Source organism: Syngnathus scovelli, chromosome 6 (genome assembly GCF_024217435.2).
Source record: "Syngnathus scovelli strain Florida chromosome 6, RoL_Ssco_1.2, whole genome shotgun sequence".
Classification (NCBI taxonomy): domain Eukaryota; kingdom Metazoa; phylum Chordata; class Actinopteri; order Syngnathiformes; family Syngnathidae; genus Syngnathus; species Syngnathus scovelli.
In genome coordinates this window covers 8036419-8056022 of record NC_090852.1, presented here as the reverse complement: position 1 = coordinate 8056022, position 19604 = coordinate 8036419, and the positions used below count along the sequence as shown (strand labels likewise).

At 39.7% G+C, this 19604-nt stretch overlaps 1 protein-coding gene across 16 annotated transcripts in view; it reads right to left on the bottom strand.

The window, feature by feature from the left end:
• shank3a (SH3 and multiple ankyrin repeat domains 3a) overlaps positions 1–19604 on the bottom strand; it is a 105013-nt gene that overhangs the window by 68659 nt on the left and 16750 nt on the right. For 15 of the 16 annotated variants that reach the window (XR_011086960.1, XM_068651031.1, XM_068651032.1 and 12 more), the window contains exons 3-4: positions 6723–6926; positions 4557–4628 (exon numbers count right to left, since the gene is read on the bottom strand). Coding sequence is in view for 15 of the 16 variants with exons in the window: in XM_068651031.1 (XP_068507132.1) it covers positions 4557–4628; positions 6723–6926 (276 nt within the window). In the remaining variant the exon portion in view is untranslated. Of the gene's footprint in view, positions 1–479; positions 3434–4556; positions 4629–6722; positions 6927–19604 lie in introns of those variants that run through there. The other variant, XM_068651042.1, reaches the window with a different exon arrangement.

Below are 19604 nucleotides of genomic sequence, written 5' to 3'. Positions count from 1 at the left end.
TGTTGGGCTGTGAATGGTGTGAGGTGAGCAATTCAGCTCACACTCTTGCACAAATGTGACATCAACGGCCGGAATTTCACACACTCAAGCCAGCAGTTGTGACAACGTTTGGAACCCCCCGAGGGACCCTCCCTGTGCCAACATGTCTGCTCACAAACAACCGGCGCCGATCCGCACTTGTTATTAACACACGAGACAAATCCACAGTGATCCACAGCCGTGGTTGGCAAAGTGAACCGGCAGAGGTGCATTAGCATTCTGGCAGGCTTTCAGACAAGACTGCACCAACTACTCGCACAGCCAACATGCAGCAGAGCATAACAGCAGAAGGCAAGCCAAGATGAGGGAGGGAGCAAGTGAGAGAGCAGCTTGACAGGTAGCTGGGATGCTTGGAGAGTTTCTGCAAATAATCACTGACAGAAAGTGTATGAAAAGTCAGCATGCAGAACGGAGATTAAAGAGAAAGATGATTGGGCTACCTTGCTATTGACTTTGGCCTTCCTGGCTTCTTTGGTTCTCCTTTCCTTTTTCTCGCTTGCTCGTGTTCGGCCCAGAGCAGAACCCATTTCGCACACACTCGGCGACACACACGCAACCCCGTGGGTCATCTGCGCTCCCTGAGCCCGAACGCTTTCCACATGTCCGCCGCGTCCTCCCGATCCTGCCGCGGACCTGTTCCCGTCTCGCTGCCCGCTCTCTCACTGGGCTTGTCAAAGTAGCACATGGACATTCACATGGTCTCACTCACACACGAAAACACACACACAAGCTCACCCCGGCATGAACGCATGCGCTGCACAGGCGGGGAGATGAGGGGGTGAGGGGGAAGAGTACGGGATGCTGGAGAGATCTGGGTGAGAGGGAGGCAAAGCTGAGAGTGGCACAAGAGGGAGGGATTGCATGAGATACAGTGATACCTTTGAAAGAAAATTCCTTAGCTGACCCTCACCCAATTTGGAAGCAAACCTGCAAGTCGTCAAGGATGGGTCCTCAGTGAGCACCAACAACTTATCCAAAATTCACCTAATGTGTTCAAAAACAATTCACTTACACGTACTGTAAATTTTCCCATTGATAATATTTTTGCTTTCGATTATCATACCATCAAAATTTAATATTGACCCATGCCAAATTGTGACATAGGAGGTTTGGACCCAAAGACAGTAATAAATGTGTAAATTCACATTCATAGGCAAAACTATTGTTTGATACAATCAGGCCGGCCCAGTCCATCGGAGTTATCGGCGACAGCTAATCGGCGTCAAGAATGTACTTATTGGTACTAAAAAAATGAATGAGTAAATCACAGTTTTACGTCCCACTGACAGCAATGACATTGTTCCAAATTATTTTTATTTCTCCAATCACCACATGTGCGTGTCTTTTTTTCATATTTGTAATTTATTTATTTATTTATTCATTTATTTATTTATTTGGCTATGTGTCTACTTGTGCGGCGCCTGTGTGTGATGTAGGAAGTAATCTCTCAACGTTGATTGTCTGTTGCGACAAAGGACGGACTGGGCCTAATAATGACGGCATGCTGACAGACAGATTGACGTGCCCACCTCTTTTTATTACCATACACTAACAACGGTTGTGTGTTAAGAGAGGGATCCCATACTATGTGTTTGTGTATTGTGTGCATTCGCTAAAACATTGCCTCTTATGATGCAAACAATGTGGGAATTTTCATTCAGAGGCACAATGAAGCTCTTAGAACATTCAAGAGTGGGCGGAACAGCGTGAGTGAAATATGAGGATATTCAATTAGAATATTGCCTTTTGTGCATTCTTGAGGACTTGGCACAGCTACAATGTTTGTTTACGCTGTGATGCTGCTAATTATTGCAAGCGGTGGAAATAATAATATTAGAGTGCGTAGTAGGGTTGAAGGCTGAAGGGGTGGCGTGGTGTCATGACCACGTTGCCAAATAGTGCGTTACTAAACGGCTTTCTACGTTCTACTCTCTGCGCCGCCCACTTTTATGTAAGCTTAGCATATAAACAGAATGCCCATTTATGTTGCGCTAATATTCCATGTTATTGTCCTGCTGGCTAATCAGGACAGCAGGAAGGGTGAGGAGGGTATGGAGGGGAAAGAAAAATCCTATTAATTATGACCTCATTTTGAACTTTGTCCCGCGGCGAATTAACTCCATGATGGCAAAGTAGGCTAAATGCTCGGACGGTGAATGCCCACACGCTGGTTGCATTCTCGGCCACTCTGGATAGATGTTCACGCCGTGCCAGCGGGCATCCAGCAATTGATTATGGTACTGCATATCATTTGCTCAATAAAAGTAAAAGTCTTTCATGACACATCCCAAAAGCTTGGACGGATCTTGCCATAGATGTTTCACATTGACTATTTTTCTTCAGCCATTCATGTTTTTCTATAATGCCTTTCACTATGAATAAATCCTTATCCAAATAAGGATAACAATTTCACATCACTGCAAAGCGGAAACTGGATGTCCAAATATGGTCAATTGAATTTTGTTTTACAAATTGGTCTATCCCCACGTAGTTTGTTATTTTTAGACATTATTAATAAATGAATAGTATTGAGAATAGCTTGAAATACAAGTAACTTTATTGGACACTTAAACTATCTCTGCAAACACACACAAACGCACACGTGGGGGGGACTGAGTGGTGGGAGAAAGACGGTCCAATGCACTGCTAAAGCATTTTTCTGGTCTGTCTTTCTGGTCTGTTTATCCACAACTCCACACAATGCTGCCACAGCTCTCTCCAGAAACCTCACACGGTCACGCCTCACGCGTTGTAACTTCCCAGCTGCCAACACATAAGGTCAGCTTTGAATGTGCACATTTTCTACATAGCCCATTCATTCTGTAGTTGCTACAAAAACATACATTATCCAGTGATGGATAAAAAATGGGCCCATAAATGAACTTAACTTTCCTGGAAAGCATTTAAATAATGTACTTAGTGAAATATCCCACTCGCTGCCACACGAATGTAATTGGCCTGGGGCGCTGATCTTTTCCATTAGGGAATGAATGTTGAGAAGTGCTACTTTTCCTGCTGTTTTTCAAAGTACGTTTGTGCTACTGAATGTATTACCGATGGAAAAAAAATACAGTTTCTATGAAAAATTCATGAGTGAGTTTTACATGAAACGTAGCTGCTCACAACTTGTGTCATCACTAATTGCATAGTGTCAAAATGCTAAAAAAAAGATGTGAGGTTTTTTTTCCATAATGGTGAAAAAAAATCCCGAGTGTCTTAACTAATTTACTGTACCCAAAGAAAAATGTGTTCTGTTGCTGAATCTACCTAAAGACAGAATTAAAACCTACCTAAAGACAGAATAAAAAAAGAATTTATACTTCTTTGCATTCTGTAGTAATCATTGGTGGAACATGGGTTAGTTTCACCCAAAACACTGGATTCTGGTAAAAAAAAAAAAAAAAAAAAAACAGTAGAGGGGAAAAATAGCTTTTGGTGGAAAGAAAGTAAAGAAAGAATGAAGTGGAAAATTACAGCGGTTCACAACTTCAGTTGCCGAATATAAACATTGAAGACAGTAAATGAGTTTCTCAAAGTTGCTTTAAACTGAATTCAATGCAAATCGAAGAAGCTATAGGCAGAAAAAAAAAATATTAGCAACAGATTTAGTTGAAGAACTGAAGTTAATCCCTTTTCTGCATTCTTGTATGGAGTTCAATATCTGTCCACTAGTTGACCCCAGTGAGCAGATATTTCTGACCATCTGTCCCGCCTTGACTTCTGTTGCCTTCTTGTTGCTAGAAAAATAAATAATAATTTTACTAAAATGGTCTCGCCTGCTGTGTCTGTTCATAAACATTCAAACAATTCTCTGTGGGGGTGGGGGAGCTCACTCTGCCTAAAGTCAAGTTAATGAAGAACACTGCTTAAGTACAAATGAATATACTCAGGGGCACACTGAACTTTAACTATCGTTTTTTTAACAGAAAAAAATATCTCTGATGCGCACTGATGTGTTTTAGGCTGCATTTACGCTGTAATTTTGTGCCACAATGTGAATACAGTGAGTAGAGAAAAACAAATCGGTATCACCCCCCACCCCTTCCAAATATGGATAAAAGTCTGATACTTATGGCGATCTCTGTCATTGCAAATGCAATGTAAATGCATCGATACAATGGATATAAAAAGTCAACAGACCCCTGTTCAAATGGTGTCTTTATGTGGGATAAAACATGAGGGACCAAGATAAATAATTTCTTCACTGTTAATGTAGCCTCTAAGTTGAACAACTCAATTTTTAAAAATCAGTTTGAGAGAAAAAAGAAATAGACAATTGAGATAATGGAGTTGCACAAGTGTGCACACCCCATTGTAACTGAGGAAGTGTGTTCACAATATACCAATCTCAAACTGTGATGTTTTAGGAGGCTTTTCCTAACATTTAGTTACTGTTGTTGTTGTCTAAGGTCCCAGTTACAGATAAAGAATAATAGCGACAAAGCACGGTGCCACCACCCCAGGCAGGATGCAATGATTCCAACACCAACAATGACTTTACAGCAGTGGGCTCTTACCTTTGTGTGGAGCTTGGATAGCTGTTTCTCATCCAGGTAGGACTGAGTGTATACACGTCTTTTGTAGCGGAACTGAAATGCAAACAGAGGTGACTTAATACAATAATGAACAACAGCGTGGATGTTAGCTTCAATGTCAACAAAATACACCAATTGGGTGCCATACACATAACTAACCAAGACAAATAAATACCCTCCGAAACAATTACTGCAAAAGCATCAATACACTGGAGATACGAAAGCTCCCTCAAGCGATACGCAAAAATAATCACTTAATTAAATAAATAAATAATTTACATTTAAAGTGTTTTGCAGCATTATTGTTCAAACTGTGCACAATCTTTTCATGGCTTCTTTTTAGAAATTAGAATAAAGAAAACTATAACAAGACCGTAGTTTAAAGTTAAGGTCTGTATAATAATGGTGGCGTTAAAAAAATAAATACATTTTTATGTCGGGCTTTACACACTTTGGTTGCCAGCAGTTTAAAAACGAATGGCTGCGTGTTGAGTTATTTTAAGGGATCAGTATATTGACACGTATGCAAGCTGTAAACTGTGTGCTATTTCTTCAATGTTGACCCATGAAAAGGTGGGATAAAGTATTTACATGAGGGTGTTACTCACTTTTGTGAGATAGCCATTAAATAGGAATTGTGCACTTGAACCTGTCGCGCAAATCCGGCCTTCACGTCTTTTACACCACCAGTCAACACCAGCAAAATACTCCATGGAACAAATGGTGTTGAACTGATCTCATCCTGTCAGTCAGCACGCCGCCTCGGGGAAGTAAGTGTGGGTCAATCAATGACACAGCACGACAACACTTTAACACTCGTAAAACACACAGTGGCAGCTGTGAGGCTTGAATGGATGCTTTTTGCACACACAACAATTAAAGGAAAACTGATGTAGAAATGTGACGCAACGATAAATGTAAATAAACGATACATGTATTGGATGTCTTGATAATTTTATGCCACTCACTTTTCTACATCCAGCCATCTATCATTCATTTTGCATGAATCAACAGTGTAAAAATATTTCCTCATACAGCTGGGTGCTGCCACGTTAATTGACGCAAATACAAACTCAAAAATAAAAATAAAATAATAATAAATACAAAATAATTAAAAATAAATAAAAATACACACACCCACATTCTATAAAGATAGAAAGAATCTCAATAATGTGATTAATTACTGATTGATGGATTGAGAGATAATTACTGATTCAGGGACAAGAAACCTTCACACTTATAGTCCCTAATTTACAATGTAAGATCAGACCACTATCAGCAACAATGATAGTGAACGATAATGATGAGTGAATAATTACACATCGGCGCCATATCTCAAAAGATGAGGGCGTGATATTCATCTTGATTTAGCCCCTGGTTGTAAAAAGCTGCAGGGAGATCAGAAAAGCATGTGACGTTTTTATTCCGCAGTCGTGACACGTCGTTATACTCGCTAAGTTTCCCGTTGTGATGGACTCAATTCAATTTAGAAAATAAAACCTTCTCAATAGTCATCATCATCATCATCATCATTGGTTTAAACGTCCGCTTTCCAGGCGCCGCTGGGTTGGACTGGATTCTCGATATGGCTTTCTTCCACCGGGAACGGTCCATGGCCATCTCGTGGTTGATGCAGAGTGCAAAATCTTCTCAATAGTAGAAGTTAAAATGTAACAATTTAGATAATATGGTTGCAGAGGTGTGCACACCCTCTTTGATTTGTGCTCTGTGTTCAGAATTATCAGTCACATTCAAACGTCAGCACATACCTGCTACAATTATAAAAGCGCCTGATAAATCCCTAAAAGAAGTTCAGATGTTCTAGTAGGCTTTTTACCATTTCCACGGTTACAAACATTAAGGAAAAATGGTTCAAAATGATTAACTTGGTCTCATTTTTTTTTAAGTCATGAATTTCTTTCATGTTCTTCTTATCCTGTCATTTCTCTTTCTATTCAATGTATTTTTATCTTTCAGTAAGTCTTGTGTTAATTAGCCTTCATCTTTGCTCTCCATCTCTGCTAACAATCAAGTGTTACCCTCATATACCGCATATATTTCCAGGATGTCACTTTTGACACTGCTGATCATTCACAACCACTCAGCCCGCCTGTAACGTGTCATCCATAAACATGATCGGTGGCCTACCTCCAGATAAGGTACGGGGGCGATGGATGGGAAGGGGTATTCCCTCAGCTGTCGCTCCTCATCCAGAAACTTGCCAGCCTTGCCATTGTATGCCGGCTGGAACAAGCCATAGTTGAGCACGTCCTTTAGGCTCTGGTTGAGTGTGCACAAGATCCGCTGCTTGGAGCGCCAGATGGAAGCGTCCACGTTGAATTTCATGCATTTCTGTCGGAACCACAGGGCAGCGTCAGTCACTCACTGTCAGTTTTCCCACCAGATAACGCATGATGAACTTTAAAGGAAACAGACTGACATGCAAGTGAAGTATTCTTATGGAGGCTTCGAAATGGCATGACCCTAAAATGGCATTCTCAAACCAAGCCTGTTTTTTTTTTGTGTGTGTGTGTGTGTGTGGGGGGGGGGGGGGGGGGGGGGGGGGAGACTCAGGATAAACGGTTCAAATTGACAAACCAATCAGACAAACTCTTGAGTCAGTTTGTCTTTGAAGTAATTAGAGACAACCGCCAGAATGCCAGACTCCTCGTTGGTTTCACAGTGTCCGAGAGACATTCCCGTGGTTCTCCTCCTGATATCATGACAGACATGATCCAAATATGCAGTGCAATCACAGTACAAGTTCACATTAAAGAATACGATGAGTGGGCAGACCCGTTTTCATTTTGTGTTTATAAGGTGTTCAATTACACTTGAAAGAACGTGTCTTCTCCACTTGGACAGCCTTGCCCAGCGTAGCGATGTTTGACGAGCAATGCTGACTCACTCCCTTGCTTTCCTCCCGCTGCCACGGCATTGTTTACATGCTCAGCTCACCGCGCAGCGTGCTCCGCGTATTAATCAGTGTCCCGACGTGTCAGACTAGTTCACACTCTGGGGGAGAGTCACCCGACTGTGACATTGCCTTCTTCTTCAGTCTTCCTCCCAGCTCTTCTACACTTCATTTCTTCTCATCATTTAATTTTTTTTATATCAAAGGCCTGCTAGTCTCCTCAATTTGGGGCTACGTTGAAAGATGATTGGATGGGAGAGGAGGTGATAAACTGCAGGTCAAGGAATGGCAGATACTTTAGCGGAGAAGCGGGTACTGATCCTCTAATTCAGGGATTCACAGCCAAAGATTATCAGATCTGCTGCACAAAATCAACCAATGTTGAAAATGCATTTCCTACTAATAATATATACTATGGCAGCGACATATACTATAACAATTATATGCTTTTCCACACAATGGCAGAAGGTCCAGGTAAACTTGTGTAGCCACTTGCTGCTATTCATACAACAGAATAATAGCTATGCAATTCGAAAGCAATTTTGAAAATTGTTATTCCAGTATAGTGAACCACCACATTTTTGCACATTCCCCTATTCATGGATTTCTGGGAGGATTTTTTTGGAACAATTGTATAAATGTATAATGGGATGTATCACTTTTGTGGTGACCATCGGCTGTAGTGTTTGGGTTGCATTGGCAAACATTTGCCAAAGAGTTTTTTTTTCAGTTTCTTTTTCAAAATTCAGATTTAACCCAGCGGAACCTGTGATAAAGGAGGCTAAACGGATTGAACATGATAAATAGTTGCACAGTGAAGCTTGCAAGTCTGGCTAGAAGCAAAGTAGCCATATAACAAAATCTCCATCATTGGGTGTGTGGAAGACATTTTCCCATATATCTGGATCAAATGCTTGAGTGGGTTGGAAGAACTAATTTAGCAAAGCATGACTAGAGTGCAACAAAGAAGCTGCTTTGCTAAAACCAAAACACTGACTCAGAATCAGGTCGACTCCAAATCATTTGGCAACAGGCTCTCCACAGGATAGAATGATGTTTGATACTGAATGGATCATTGCTTTACCATCAGATTAGCCATAATGATAATGACCATATCATACTGACTGAGCAATGTCCGGCAATTGCTACCTTAATGCTTCTAATCACTATTTGCAGTCCAATTACCACCACTGAGTCACAGTTTGCCAATCCAAAAATCCATAAATGAGTATAATTTTGTTATTGCTTCTTAGCTAGCCTGCGAGCTAACGTCAGCTCTACAGCACGCTATCTATTTTAGATGCAAAAGAGCACACCTCTGTGCCATTAATCCAAACAACAGAAAAATCGATTAATCAGCCAGTTCCTCAATCATTGCGATAACTATGGCAACTTCACCACATCTTTTATTGAAACAGCTAATGACAATGCAAAGCACTTGAAACTTTGATGATGTTTTACAGTTAGACTTGACTATATCTATAATTTTACCATGCAGATCCACACTCTCTATTTTATTGCCTTTATTCCTTTCTTTGTGGAAAGCAGCTTCATCCTTGACAAAGTTTCCCATATTCTTGTGCTTCAATAGATACTGATACATAATCCAAACCTACTATGGGGTGGGCGTTCAATCGTTCAATCATTAGGTGTTCAGCGAATCATCACTCAAGCCTCACTACATACAGTAGTCTCTGTTTACTAAATGAACGCTCCATCTTCTGCCACCAGGAAGTGTGATATCACAATGAGATTATTCATGATAACCTGAATTTACCACATATTTGAACAGCACAAAAAATGGGACAATCATTTTAAAGGTTGCTTATAGATGTTATGGAGATAATCTGATCACATTACAATCTGCACTTTCAACGCTTCCATTAAAAAAAAAAAAAAAATGTGGCCTTGAGGTGGGAATAGTATCCAAAGCATACTAATTAAAAGAACAAGCATACTAGAATTATCTTTCTCCAGGCTGTACAGTAAATTTAATGGGGTTACTTCGGTGGGACATACGCATCACAGGCCCGCACGTGAGTGCTAAGTGCTCAGGGTTGTACCTAAATGGAAACAAATCCGCAATGACATGTAATTATGTCAGGAGTACTTTGAATTCGCAACACGCACCCGCTAATTAGGACGCATTGTTGTCTACTTGCGCAATCAAGGGTGATACATGGAGGTTGCCGCTGCAGTATCTGCAAAGTCACTGGAGGTACTGAAAGAGGGGCCCCAACGGGTGGAAGACAGAAGAAGTAAAGAAAGAAGATAAGGATGTTCAGATGATGGAGGGTAATGACTCTAACGCACTGCCATGACTCAATCTTGGCCACATGAGTTATGTGAAAATGAAGTCTTGGGAGTGTGTGACTGAGAAAGGACAGAAACTAGTTTCCTGAAGGGAACATTCCAGGACACTCCTTTTGCTGTTGTGATTTTTACATATGGCTATGAAATGGCTCGTGGACACGCTAACTGCATTTTTTTTCAGGCTGGAGTCCAACAGGAAGACAAAGTGACAGCTTTTTTGCTGCAAATAACAGCATATTAGATGATAGATTAAGCACTACAATATGATATAAAGTAACTCCATATCTGAAAACACTTGATAGAGAGAGAAAAAAAAAAATTATATATATATATATATATATATATATATATATATATATATATATATATATATATATATATATATATATATATAGAGAGAGAGAGAGAGAGAGAGAGAGAGAGAGAGAGAGAGAGAGAGAGAGAGAGAGAGAGAGAGAGAGAGAGAGAATAGAATAGAATAGAATAGAATAGAATAGAATAGAATAGAATGCTACCAATTTTGTTCTTCATTTGGATAATTTATTACATAAACCTTACATAAATTCTGATCAATATATTTGCCAACTCATTTATTGCCGTGGACAATGTTCATCAACTGGAATCCAAGCGCTTAGAAAAGAAAAGACGTGTATATCTTCTTCATATATATTCTCCAAATGTGTTTAAAGTAGATCAAATGGAAGTTGGACCAGCATCACAAATTGTACAAATTACAACTCGCAACACTTTCTACAGCTGTCATGATGTTCTCCTTTGATCACATGACTCCAAGAAGAAACTTTGATAATGTCATGAGGACACATCTGGCTACAGACAAATTAATATAGCACAGCATGGCGTACATTTGTGCTCATCACCGTCATCTGCACAATCATCTCGCAGAAGAACAATAATGCAGCCAGACCCCTTCTGGCACTCGTACACTGCAGTCGAGCTGAACAGTTCACTGAGAAATCGCATCGCTTTAACAAACATGAACAAACATGCCTGACTTAAATTAAAAGGTGCACAGTTGCACTCCCTCTCTGGCTGACTTCCCCAAAGGGTTAACATCTGAGCTGTGGCAACGCACCCCTGAGACAAGGTGGTGGAAACTGCATTGATTCAATTAACTTAGATTAATGGTCTAGCACAGAGAATCAGACACCTTGAAAAACATCACTTGAACATATACTTTAAAACAAAAATGCTGAGGGTGGACTTTAAACCCTCCTCAGCCATCACGGACAGGATGAAGGTGAGAAGCATAAGTGTGTAATATTGCTGGAGCAACCAGGACACCTGTTGTGTCAGTATTAACATTGGCGGTAACGCCACTGTTCCTTGGAGGCTCAGGTCATGGTTGTCAAGGTCACATGGGCATGTTAATGCAATATATATCGTGACAGACCTCTGTGTCACAATGCAAAAGACGCATCAACTGGCTGCATACTTTGTAAGCAAGTGTTTCAAATAATTAGGCAGCAACTTAGTTCCAGGTCCAGACGATTTACCACCAGTAGATCTGACACGGCCAACCCGCTGTGACTGCACGTCGGCATTCTACTCACACCTTATTACTTCAAATAAAGCTTACGGTACCTTTGACATTCATGAGATAAATTTCACCCCAAGGTCTAGTATTCCTAACTTTTTGCAAGCGGCGTATTATGTTTTTTTTTTTATGTCATACCACGCATACATTAATTTAATTCAGATGAACGAGTAAGCTCCATTTAGACATTAAATACAGAGTTCATTTCTGAATGAGGAAATCCACAAATACATTGCACAGGAGAACCAACGGGCAATGTCGAAACATCTACTAAAGAAAAATATTTTTCTTGCATTTACCATGCAATTTCATCATACATTTCTCATGAGATGACTCCATCTCCCAGTGGAGACCACATCATCATCCAGGAAAGAAAATCATACATTACCATCAAGTGTTCTCTCCTATTTGAGGTTGTCAATATTATAGTACAACAAAGAGTGATGCTGACCATGCACACAAGGTGTCTTTACCAGACATACACAAGCTTTCTGCGATTGGACCAATATTAACGTTTCCATCAACGTCAAAGCCTCTCTGGGGAAATAGTTATGTAACGGGAGATGGAGGAAAACAAGAAACCGAAGAGGGATGTTTGAAAAGCTTGTGCTTGTAAAGTAGCCAGTGAACAGATCAATCAAATAATCACGAGTGATGAATGCGCATACCGATTTTTTTCAAATGCAAGAGACCCCACACATGAAGAGGAACAAATTGGCAAGTGTGTTCTTACTGCTCTTAAAAGGCCTGATTTGTTATAAATAGTGGGCGATAAATTACTTGTTCACTCTTGCGTGCTAGTGGTGGGTGTGTTGCGAATGATCTACTAAGATTGCAGTCTTTTACTAAGATCCCAAACCGTGGGCAGTAAATTGAGTGTTTACTAACAGATCGCATGTGCTGTTGGCGACAAGTAAAGTAGTGGTCGAGAGCACTCTATTTAAAAAAGGGTTTTGCAATACTGTCACCATCAAACATCTCGGAGAGCACCACGAGCGGCAACTCGAGTTTCAAGTAATGGAACTCCGATTGTCAGTGGAAGATACTATACAAAACAAACATATTACTGAATTACAAAAAACAAATCCATCGGGCTGAGACCTCTTTGGCGTTGTCTCCCGAAAAGTGATGATCTTGAAAGTACAAGGATTTCACGAGACACCAGCAATACTATACTCCTGCCATAGTGTGCAAAGTGATTTACACGAAAATTTAGCAGGTCTGACGAATGCCATCCTATTCTGTTGTAACATTACAACCTTATATGCATTGTATATTAAAATGTGTCAATACTCTATATATTCCCAAAAGCCATGGCTCAGCCCAACTCATTGTTGACCACACACTTAAGGATCTGCAAACTTAACTATTGCACAAGTTTAACATTTACGAACCTCACCAAGACGGTTTTCAGATCAAATTGAGGAAAAGGGGGGGGAGGGGGAAAATCACATTAACATACCCCAAACTATAAAATAATCGCTCATGATGCTCTTTCAGACACGTCCGATAATCCGGCCTTTGCTGACATTGATTTGAATTTAGCCTGATTATCTTAAAACATAAACCCTCGATAACATTTGCCGACCCTTAAGTATTTGCCCTAATTACTTATCTAAATATTTGCCTTAAACGGATCAACTTTGTAGCCTTTTTAAGTTGCCTTGAGGCAAAAATCCCATTTCAAAAACGTGACTCTTCCCTTTCTGCTTCACCACTCTTTGGGAGGGCCCAAGAACAGATGCTCGGGGAGAGGAGGGATGCGGTACGAGTGAGATAAGGACACTTGGAAAGGGATGTTACGCTACAGTCAACTCTTCCCTGAGAGGGGAGGAACATGCGGGAGGGTCTTATAGTGAGAATGAAGCTCAAAACTAACACGCAGATGTGCTACAAATACGCATGTGATGCGGGGTACTCTCACAAAGGACTTCAAATGTGAAGCGACTACACACGTGACAATAACAATATGACAACACAGCACCAGAGCAAAGTGTTCGCATTCAAGATGAATCATAATCGAATCATGAATTATTGAGTGGTGAGGGATTCACACCTCACAGGCAATCTTCACACCTCACACCAGAAGATAATCTTTAAGGAACCTCATTAGAGACAACAGATAAATCGCGCCTGACTGGTTAAATCAAGGGAATTACATAAAAGAGTATCTTTATACATGCAAAGAAGAGGAATTTAGATTGAACTGTCAAAGATTAACTTCTTTCAGAATTTGGTTTGAGTTTTATCGCAACCATATTAAATCTGGTTCAATTATGAACTCCAAGACCTCTCCCACTGCATAATCAATCAGACCTGCGCACAAGATGATAATTTGCCCACTGCAGCACAAAATCTCAACAACGCTGCCAAGATTTAAAAAAAAAAAAAAAAAAAAAATCAGGAATGTTGGGATCTCAGGAGGACAGGCTATAGTCCGAAGTCTGCTGTAGTGCAGTGATGCAGTCACATAAGAACCACCATCTGCTAAAAGTGACATCAAAGACGCAAAACACACAGCAATGATGCCCACCGGAAAACATGTTTCCAGGCAGAATGTCCTAAAAAAAAAAAAAAAAAAAAGAAAAAGAAATCAATTTCTCTCTTGTCTCTTTGTAAAGCGAGTGAGTGATCAGTCATGTATCTCTGCTGAGCTCTCCGTTTGCTTAGCTTGCGTATTCTGTTAAAGCCCCGATTTCGAAACAAAATATTTCGCACTGGCTTCCAGTGGGATTAAAAACAAGTAATGATAGATGCATGGTCTATCCATTCATTTTTGTGAGACTACTTTCCCAACGTTTTAATACCATATATCTCAAATTCCGCAAATCCGTTTGGTAAACAAAATGGGTTGACTGGCTCATTATTGTTATGTGATCACAACAAGGCCGACTGCAGTACTGAATACATCTGCCCACACAGTCTGTGGCCTATGTTGAGAATGTGACAACACACAAGTAGTATCAAACTCCGAAACACTTTCCAATATTTTGGGGGGAAATGGGGGAGTCTACTTCAATGGGACACCATGAAAACCAAACCATACACAAAACATTCAACAAGAAATTTTAACAAAATGGATGGAGGTCAACTACAATCTCCTTTCTTGACTGGCTATCCATATGTAGATAAAGCAAAATGGAAGCCACAGGATGAACTAATATTAGCATATCAATACATTTTTTCCAAGGAAGCAAAAAATCGAGCGCTGGAGATGGAGCAGTCACATAACGTAAGAATGTGTGTTAATTTCTGCCTTTACTTACTGTACATTCCGAAATATTGCTCTTAATCCACAATGATTGCATTATCCCACATCAGTGGAACACCCAGCTACGCAACGACTGCAAACACAAACTAAAATATTATAGTACCCGCTTTCACAAAAGTGGCTTTGGCTCTTTTAAAGCAGTAACAATTGAAGAATTTGGAAAGAAGATGTGGGGATTCACCTCAGGACGTACAGGGTGTGGTTCATTTAAACAAACTAATGAAGCAAAGTGTGTGAATGATGAAAGTGAGCTTGCTAAAGAGGCAAGACGAGGCGCAAATGGAGAATACAGATGCGTGCGGTTCGTGAGCGCTGGGCCAGACTGTTTATGTCAGTGTCTCACTTGGCTCTGTTGAAAGATGAATAGCAGCCATTAACAGAATTGGAAAGCTGTCTTTTTTTGGCCCAATCATAGAAATTGAGTTTTTGGTGGACTTGGAGATGATGAATGAGAATACCCAGCTATTAAAAAAATAAAGAAAGAAATACGGCAACAATCGTTTTGCAAATAATCTGCCCAAAGGTCTGAACGGGATGCTATTAATTGCTAATACGACAAAAACACAAATGCTTCTATTCAGGTTCAAACATTTAAACGGTCTAGAGAAAGGGTTATGGTCTTTTCATAAATGAATTATTTCATATTCAATGCCCAAGCAAAAATGTGCATTCATCCATCAATCTTTTCGATAGTGTTTGTCCTCATTAAAGTTGCAAATGACTTCGGTCGCTGGTCAATCCAGGACAAACGAAAATAGAAAACCTCTCATACTCACAATAACACTCATGGTCAACTTAATTTACCCAACGTGGATGTTTTAGGACTGTGGGAGGAAGCCATACATAAATATAAGAAAAGCAATTCAAGCACAAGCAAAAATCCAAAAGGGATTTGAATCATCTTAAAAAAAACAATAACTACAACAAAAAACAAAACCAGATAGAAGCATTTTAGAAAAAAAATTCTGAAAAATTATTGAAGGCAACTTATTTCAAATGTCAAAATGAAATAAAAAACTGAAAGAGTCCAAAACTAACCCTGAGTACAAATTTGATAGCTAAAATGTTCAAGTGCACACAATAAGTGTTTCGAATGAAAACTAAATTTTTAATTACACTGAAGGTATAAAAAAAGTAGAACAACTCAATAAACGCAAGCTATTTTCGAGTCGACCACAAAAATAGCTCGACACAAAATTTTCCCCCCAATTTTAAGGCATTTTGACAGACAATTCCAGTCTACATACAACTCCACTATATTGCATTCTAACTCCTCATGATCATTTTAAAACCACCCTATCACTTGATTATTTGTGGGAATATAATGGAATATATAATAAATATGCAATGATCAAAGATAATCAATTCCAAAAACAATTGACAGAGACGGCCATACCTAAATGTACAAGTCTTATCTTAAGCTGCTAATCTCAGACATGGGTACACTGAATAAGACAATGAACACAACCCAGTTATGGTGGACTCTCCAAAAATGGACAAGTAATGAGAGTCCTGTAATGTTGCATTACTACTAGAAATATGACAATGGCTTTGATCACATTCGACTCCTGAACACAGAACAGCGAGAGTGAGCGCTGTCCTACGGGAATGCTTAGGAGTTAAGTACTTCCTGCTTTGATATCATACTTGAGCCAGCATTTTATGTGATCGTCAGTGAAGAACCAGAGTTTCAACTAAGCCACTTTGGACTTGAAGCTTAACCCTGCAGGAGGTTTTCTTGCTTCCTGCTGAAAAGACAAAAGGGTCCCCGGTGTTGTCCTCGCAGGTCGCTTATGCTGATCTGTGCTTGAAATGCAGCGGGAGACACGTAAGCCTCCTTGAGAACTTCTTTCCAACGGTAGTCTAAAGTGTGCTTGGTGCACACCAGTTGTTTACAGTGTGACTGCATGAAGAAAGAAGCGATGCTTTTGTCTTCTGCTGCTCACTTTATTAGTGTTGAGAGTAAGATTTTTTGTAGTTGATAAAAATCAAGTTGACTCGGTGTAATCGATGACATCATTGATATTTGTTTCCAGCTGTCGACTCGCTTGGCGCCAAAATTTAACTCTTTCACTCTCACCCGCCCTCCTGAATTGTTCATCTAATCGCATTCAGACATTGGCTCGTTCAATCACATCAGATACAATGCCTTTGTTGTCTGGCAGACCGTCGGAACTTATAAAGAGCAATTTGCGTAATGCGACTGCATTCGCTACGCACTACAACATGATAAACTACATGTGATTTTTAAATAATAACAGAAAGAAAGAAAGCTTTTCAATGTTATATCGTTGCAAACCTACATCTCTGTTACATGGATTATTGCAGGAGTTTTATAAAATCCATGAAAGTCTCTGTGATTGGTGGTTGGAAGAGTGAGTTGTGTGGTTTGGGGCTAGTACAAAGACGAAAAGTATTGGAAGCACATGTCTGTTGAAGGATGGATGGATGGATGGATGGATGGATGGATGGATGGATGGATGGATGGATGGATGGATGGATGGATGGATGGATGGATGGATGGATGGATGGATGGATGGATGGATGGATGGATGGATGGATGGATGGATGGATGGATGGATGGATGGATGGATGGCTGGATGGATGGATGGATGGATGGATGGATGGATGGATGGATGGATGGATGGATGGATGGTTAATTGATTCATTGTAAATAAATAGATAAATAAAAAATAATGTACCACAAATGGTCCATGCCTTTGGAACCCTACACACAATGAGGAAAAAAAAACACTTCCAAAAAAGCCCTGTCTTTTGGTTAAGAATTAGAATTTAGTGAGAAGCTGCCCAAATTTAACCTTTGTATTTTGTGAAAATATTTATTTAATCTCACACACCCTCTGGAGGACACATGGCAGTAAGCCATGGTGTACACGGCTATTAGACCTTGAACTGACATAAAATGCTATCACTTTGCATGAAGCAAGGAAAAAGAGATCAAAATCTTGAAGCCAAGCTCCTCAGTACTACCCGTAGATGTGTGTGTAGATGTGTGTGAGTTTGAACACTGTGTGCGTTTGTGTGTGTACTGTATGTGTGAGCCAGCCATCACGAGAGAAAAATGTTTTTTTGGTTCACAGACGGCGATTCCGCAGCACCTTTGGGGAATTCTCTGCTTTCTCCTCAACTACTACTGCTGCTACTTTCATATGCTTAGCACACATTTCACAAAAGATGCTCACCATGGATGGATAGTCAATAATAATTAACGGATGGGACGACAGAATAAAAACAACAGACAACAGAGGAAAGACTGCAAAGCGACACCCTGTAAAAGGCTTCATCTGCATTTTGCACCACCATTAGCGGATAAAGGTCTCCCGAGGAAATGTGAGGGAAGGTGAGTCGAGGACAGATGACAAGGGCCCATTAGAATGGACAAATAGTAAGCGTGTGCATTTGTGTGTATGTGTGTGTTGTATCGTTACACCGGGAAATGTCACCAGGTATTTGTCCAGCAGTTTGCTCGTGTGTAGTAGCAAAAGGACTAGTGACATAAGTACGACATTTTGATATGTTAGGTCGCGTGAAAAACTTTTGTTTTATGCACAATGTAACTTTAGATCTAAAGAATACAACACGTGTTCATTTTATGATGATTGTTTTGCATAAATGATTAAGTGTTTACATACAAATCGATTTAGTAAGAACGGCATGCAATAAACTAGTTTTCATACAAATATTTACAGCGTACTGATTCACTTAGACATTTGTGAATTCTCCCTTAGTGTTTTTTTTTTTCGAGCCTCAATTATTTGCAATTTAATTATTATTCGCATTGTTCGGTTTCATCGCACTCGAAAGGAACATGCTTCGATCATAAACCAAGAACTCCCTGTACTTTCAACAGTGTGAAGCCAATGATTTGCAATGCCGTATTTTTTTTAACAAGCGTCCCCACAAGTGATGTCCTTCAAAAGAGGTAGTTGAGTTATCTTCAGAGCACTGACTTCTTTTCTTTTTAGGAGGACAGATCAGGACAAGAACGGGTCACCACTGTTTTGTGGCAGATAACATTGGATTATGTTTTAGGTCATTATGTTTGAAACAAGCAAAACAAATATGGCAAACATACAGGTTAAATCAGGTGTCAATCTCATCCAGGTCTAATTATCCATTATAAAATGAACTATGAGTTTCCTTTTTCATAGAAACCCAACCTTTTATAATAAACCAAAGAGCACTCACAATATTGACCATTATAAAAACAGAGTACAAACACGATGAAATAGAAATAATAAACAAGTAATGAAGAAATAAACAAAAAATAAAGAAGAGACATCTCACATGAATTCGCAATGACTCACAAAGATGAAAAAAAGGAGAAAGATTATATGCTTATGAGCATCAAAATATTAACTGTCTACATGTGTTGCTTCACCTTTTGTGTTTGGCACGCTCAAACATGGCGAATAAAAAACTCTTGAATCTTGAATCTTGTTTAATTTACCATTGCTTTACAGTGGTTTTAACACCTACTGACTATCGATGCTTTACGCTAGTTGCGTGATGTTTTTAAATACACAACGTGTAGTTGTCTTAGTTTTATGTTTGGTCTGACAGCAAACTTCTCCTGGAAGTGGTTAAAAAAAACTGGTTAAAGTCTCTTTTTTGATGACTTTTTCAATATTTTCCAAACTGCTGCTTATTGTGAAGTGAATTGAGTTCATCTCAACCAGACAGCGATCGTATTTTAAGATTTAGCCATCGAGTTCGCGCAAAAATTCATCTGAATAACAAATGAGATCTGCGACTGATGTTGGGAGCTATAGGTATCAAATAAATACCTACTTGCCATTTTGCTAAAAAAATGGAAATGGACGAGTCGATGTGACACTTCCTGCTTTTATATTACAAAAAGATGTGCTTGGCTGTGCATTTTGAGACGAAAAGAGGCCGTGCATGCATTTACTGGATTCTGTGGATGTAATCAATGCCACAGACTAATGGATTGAA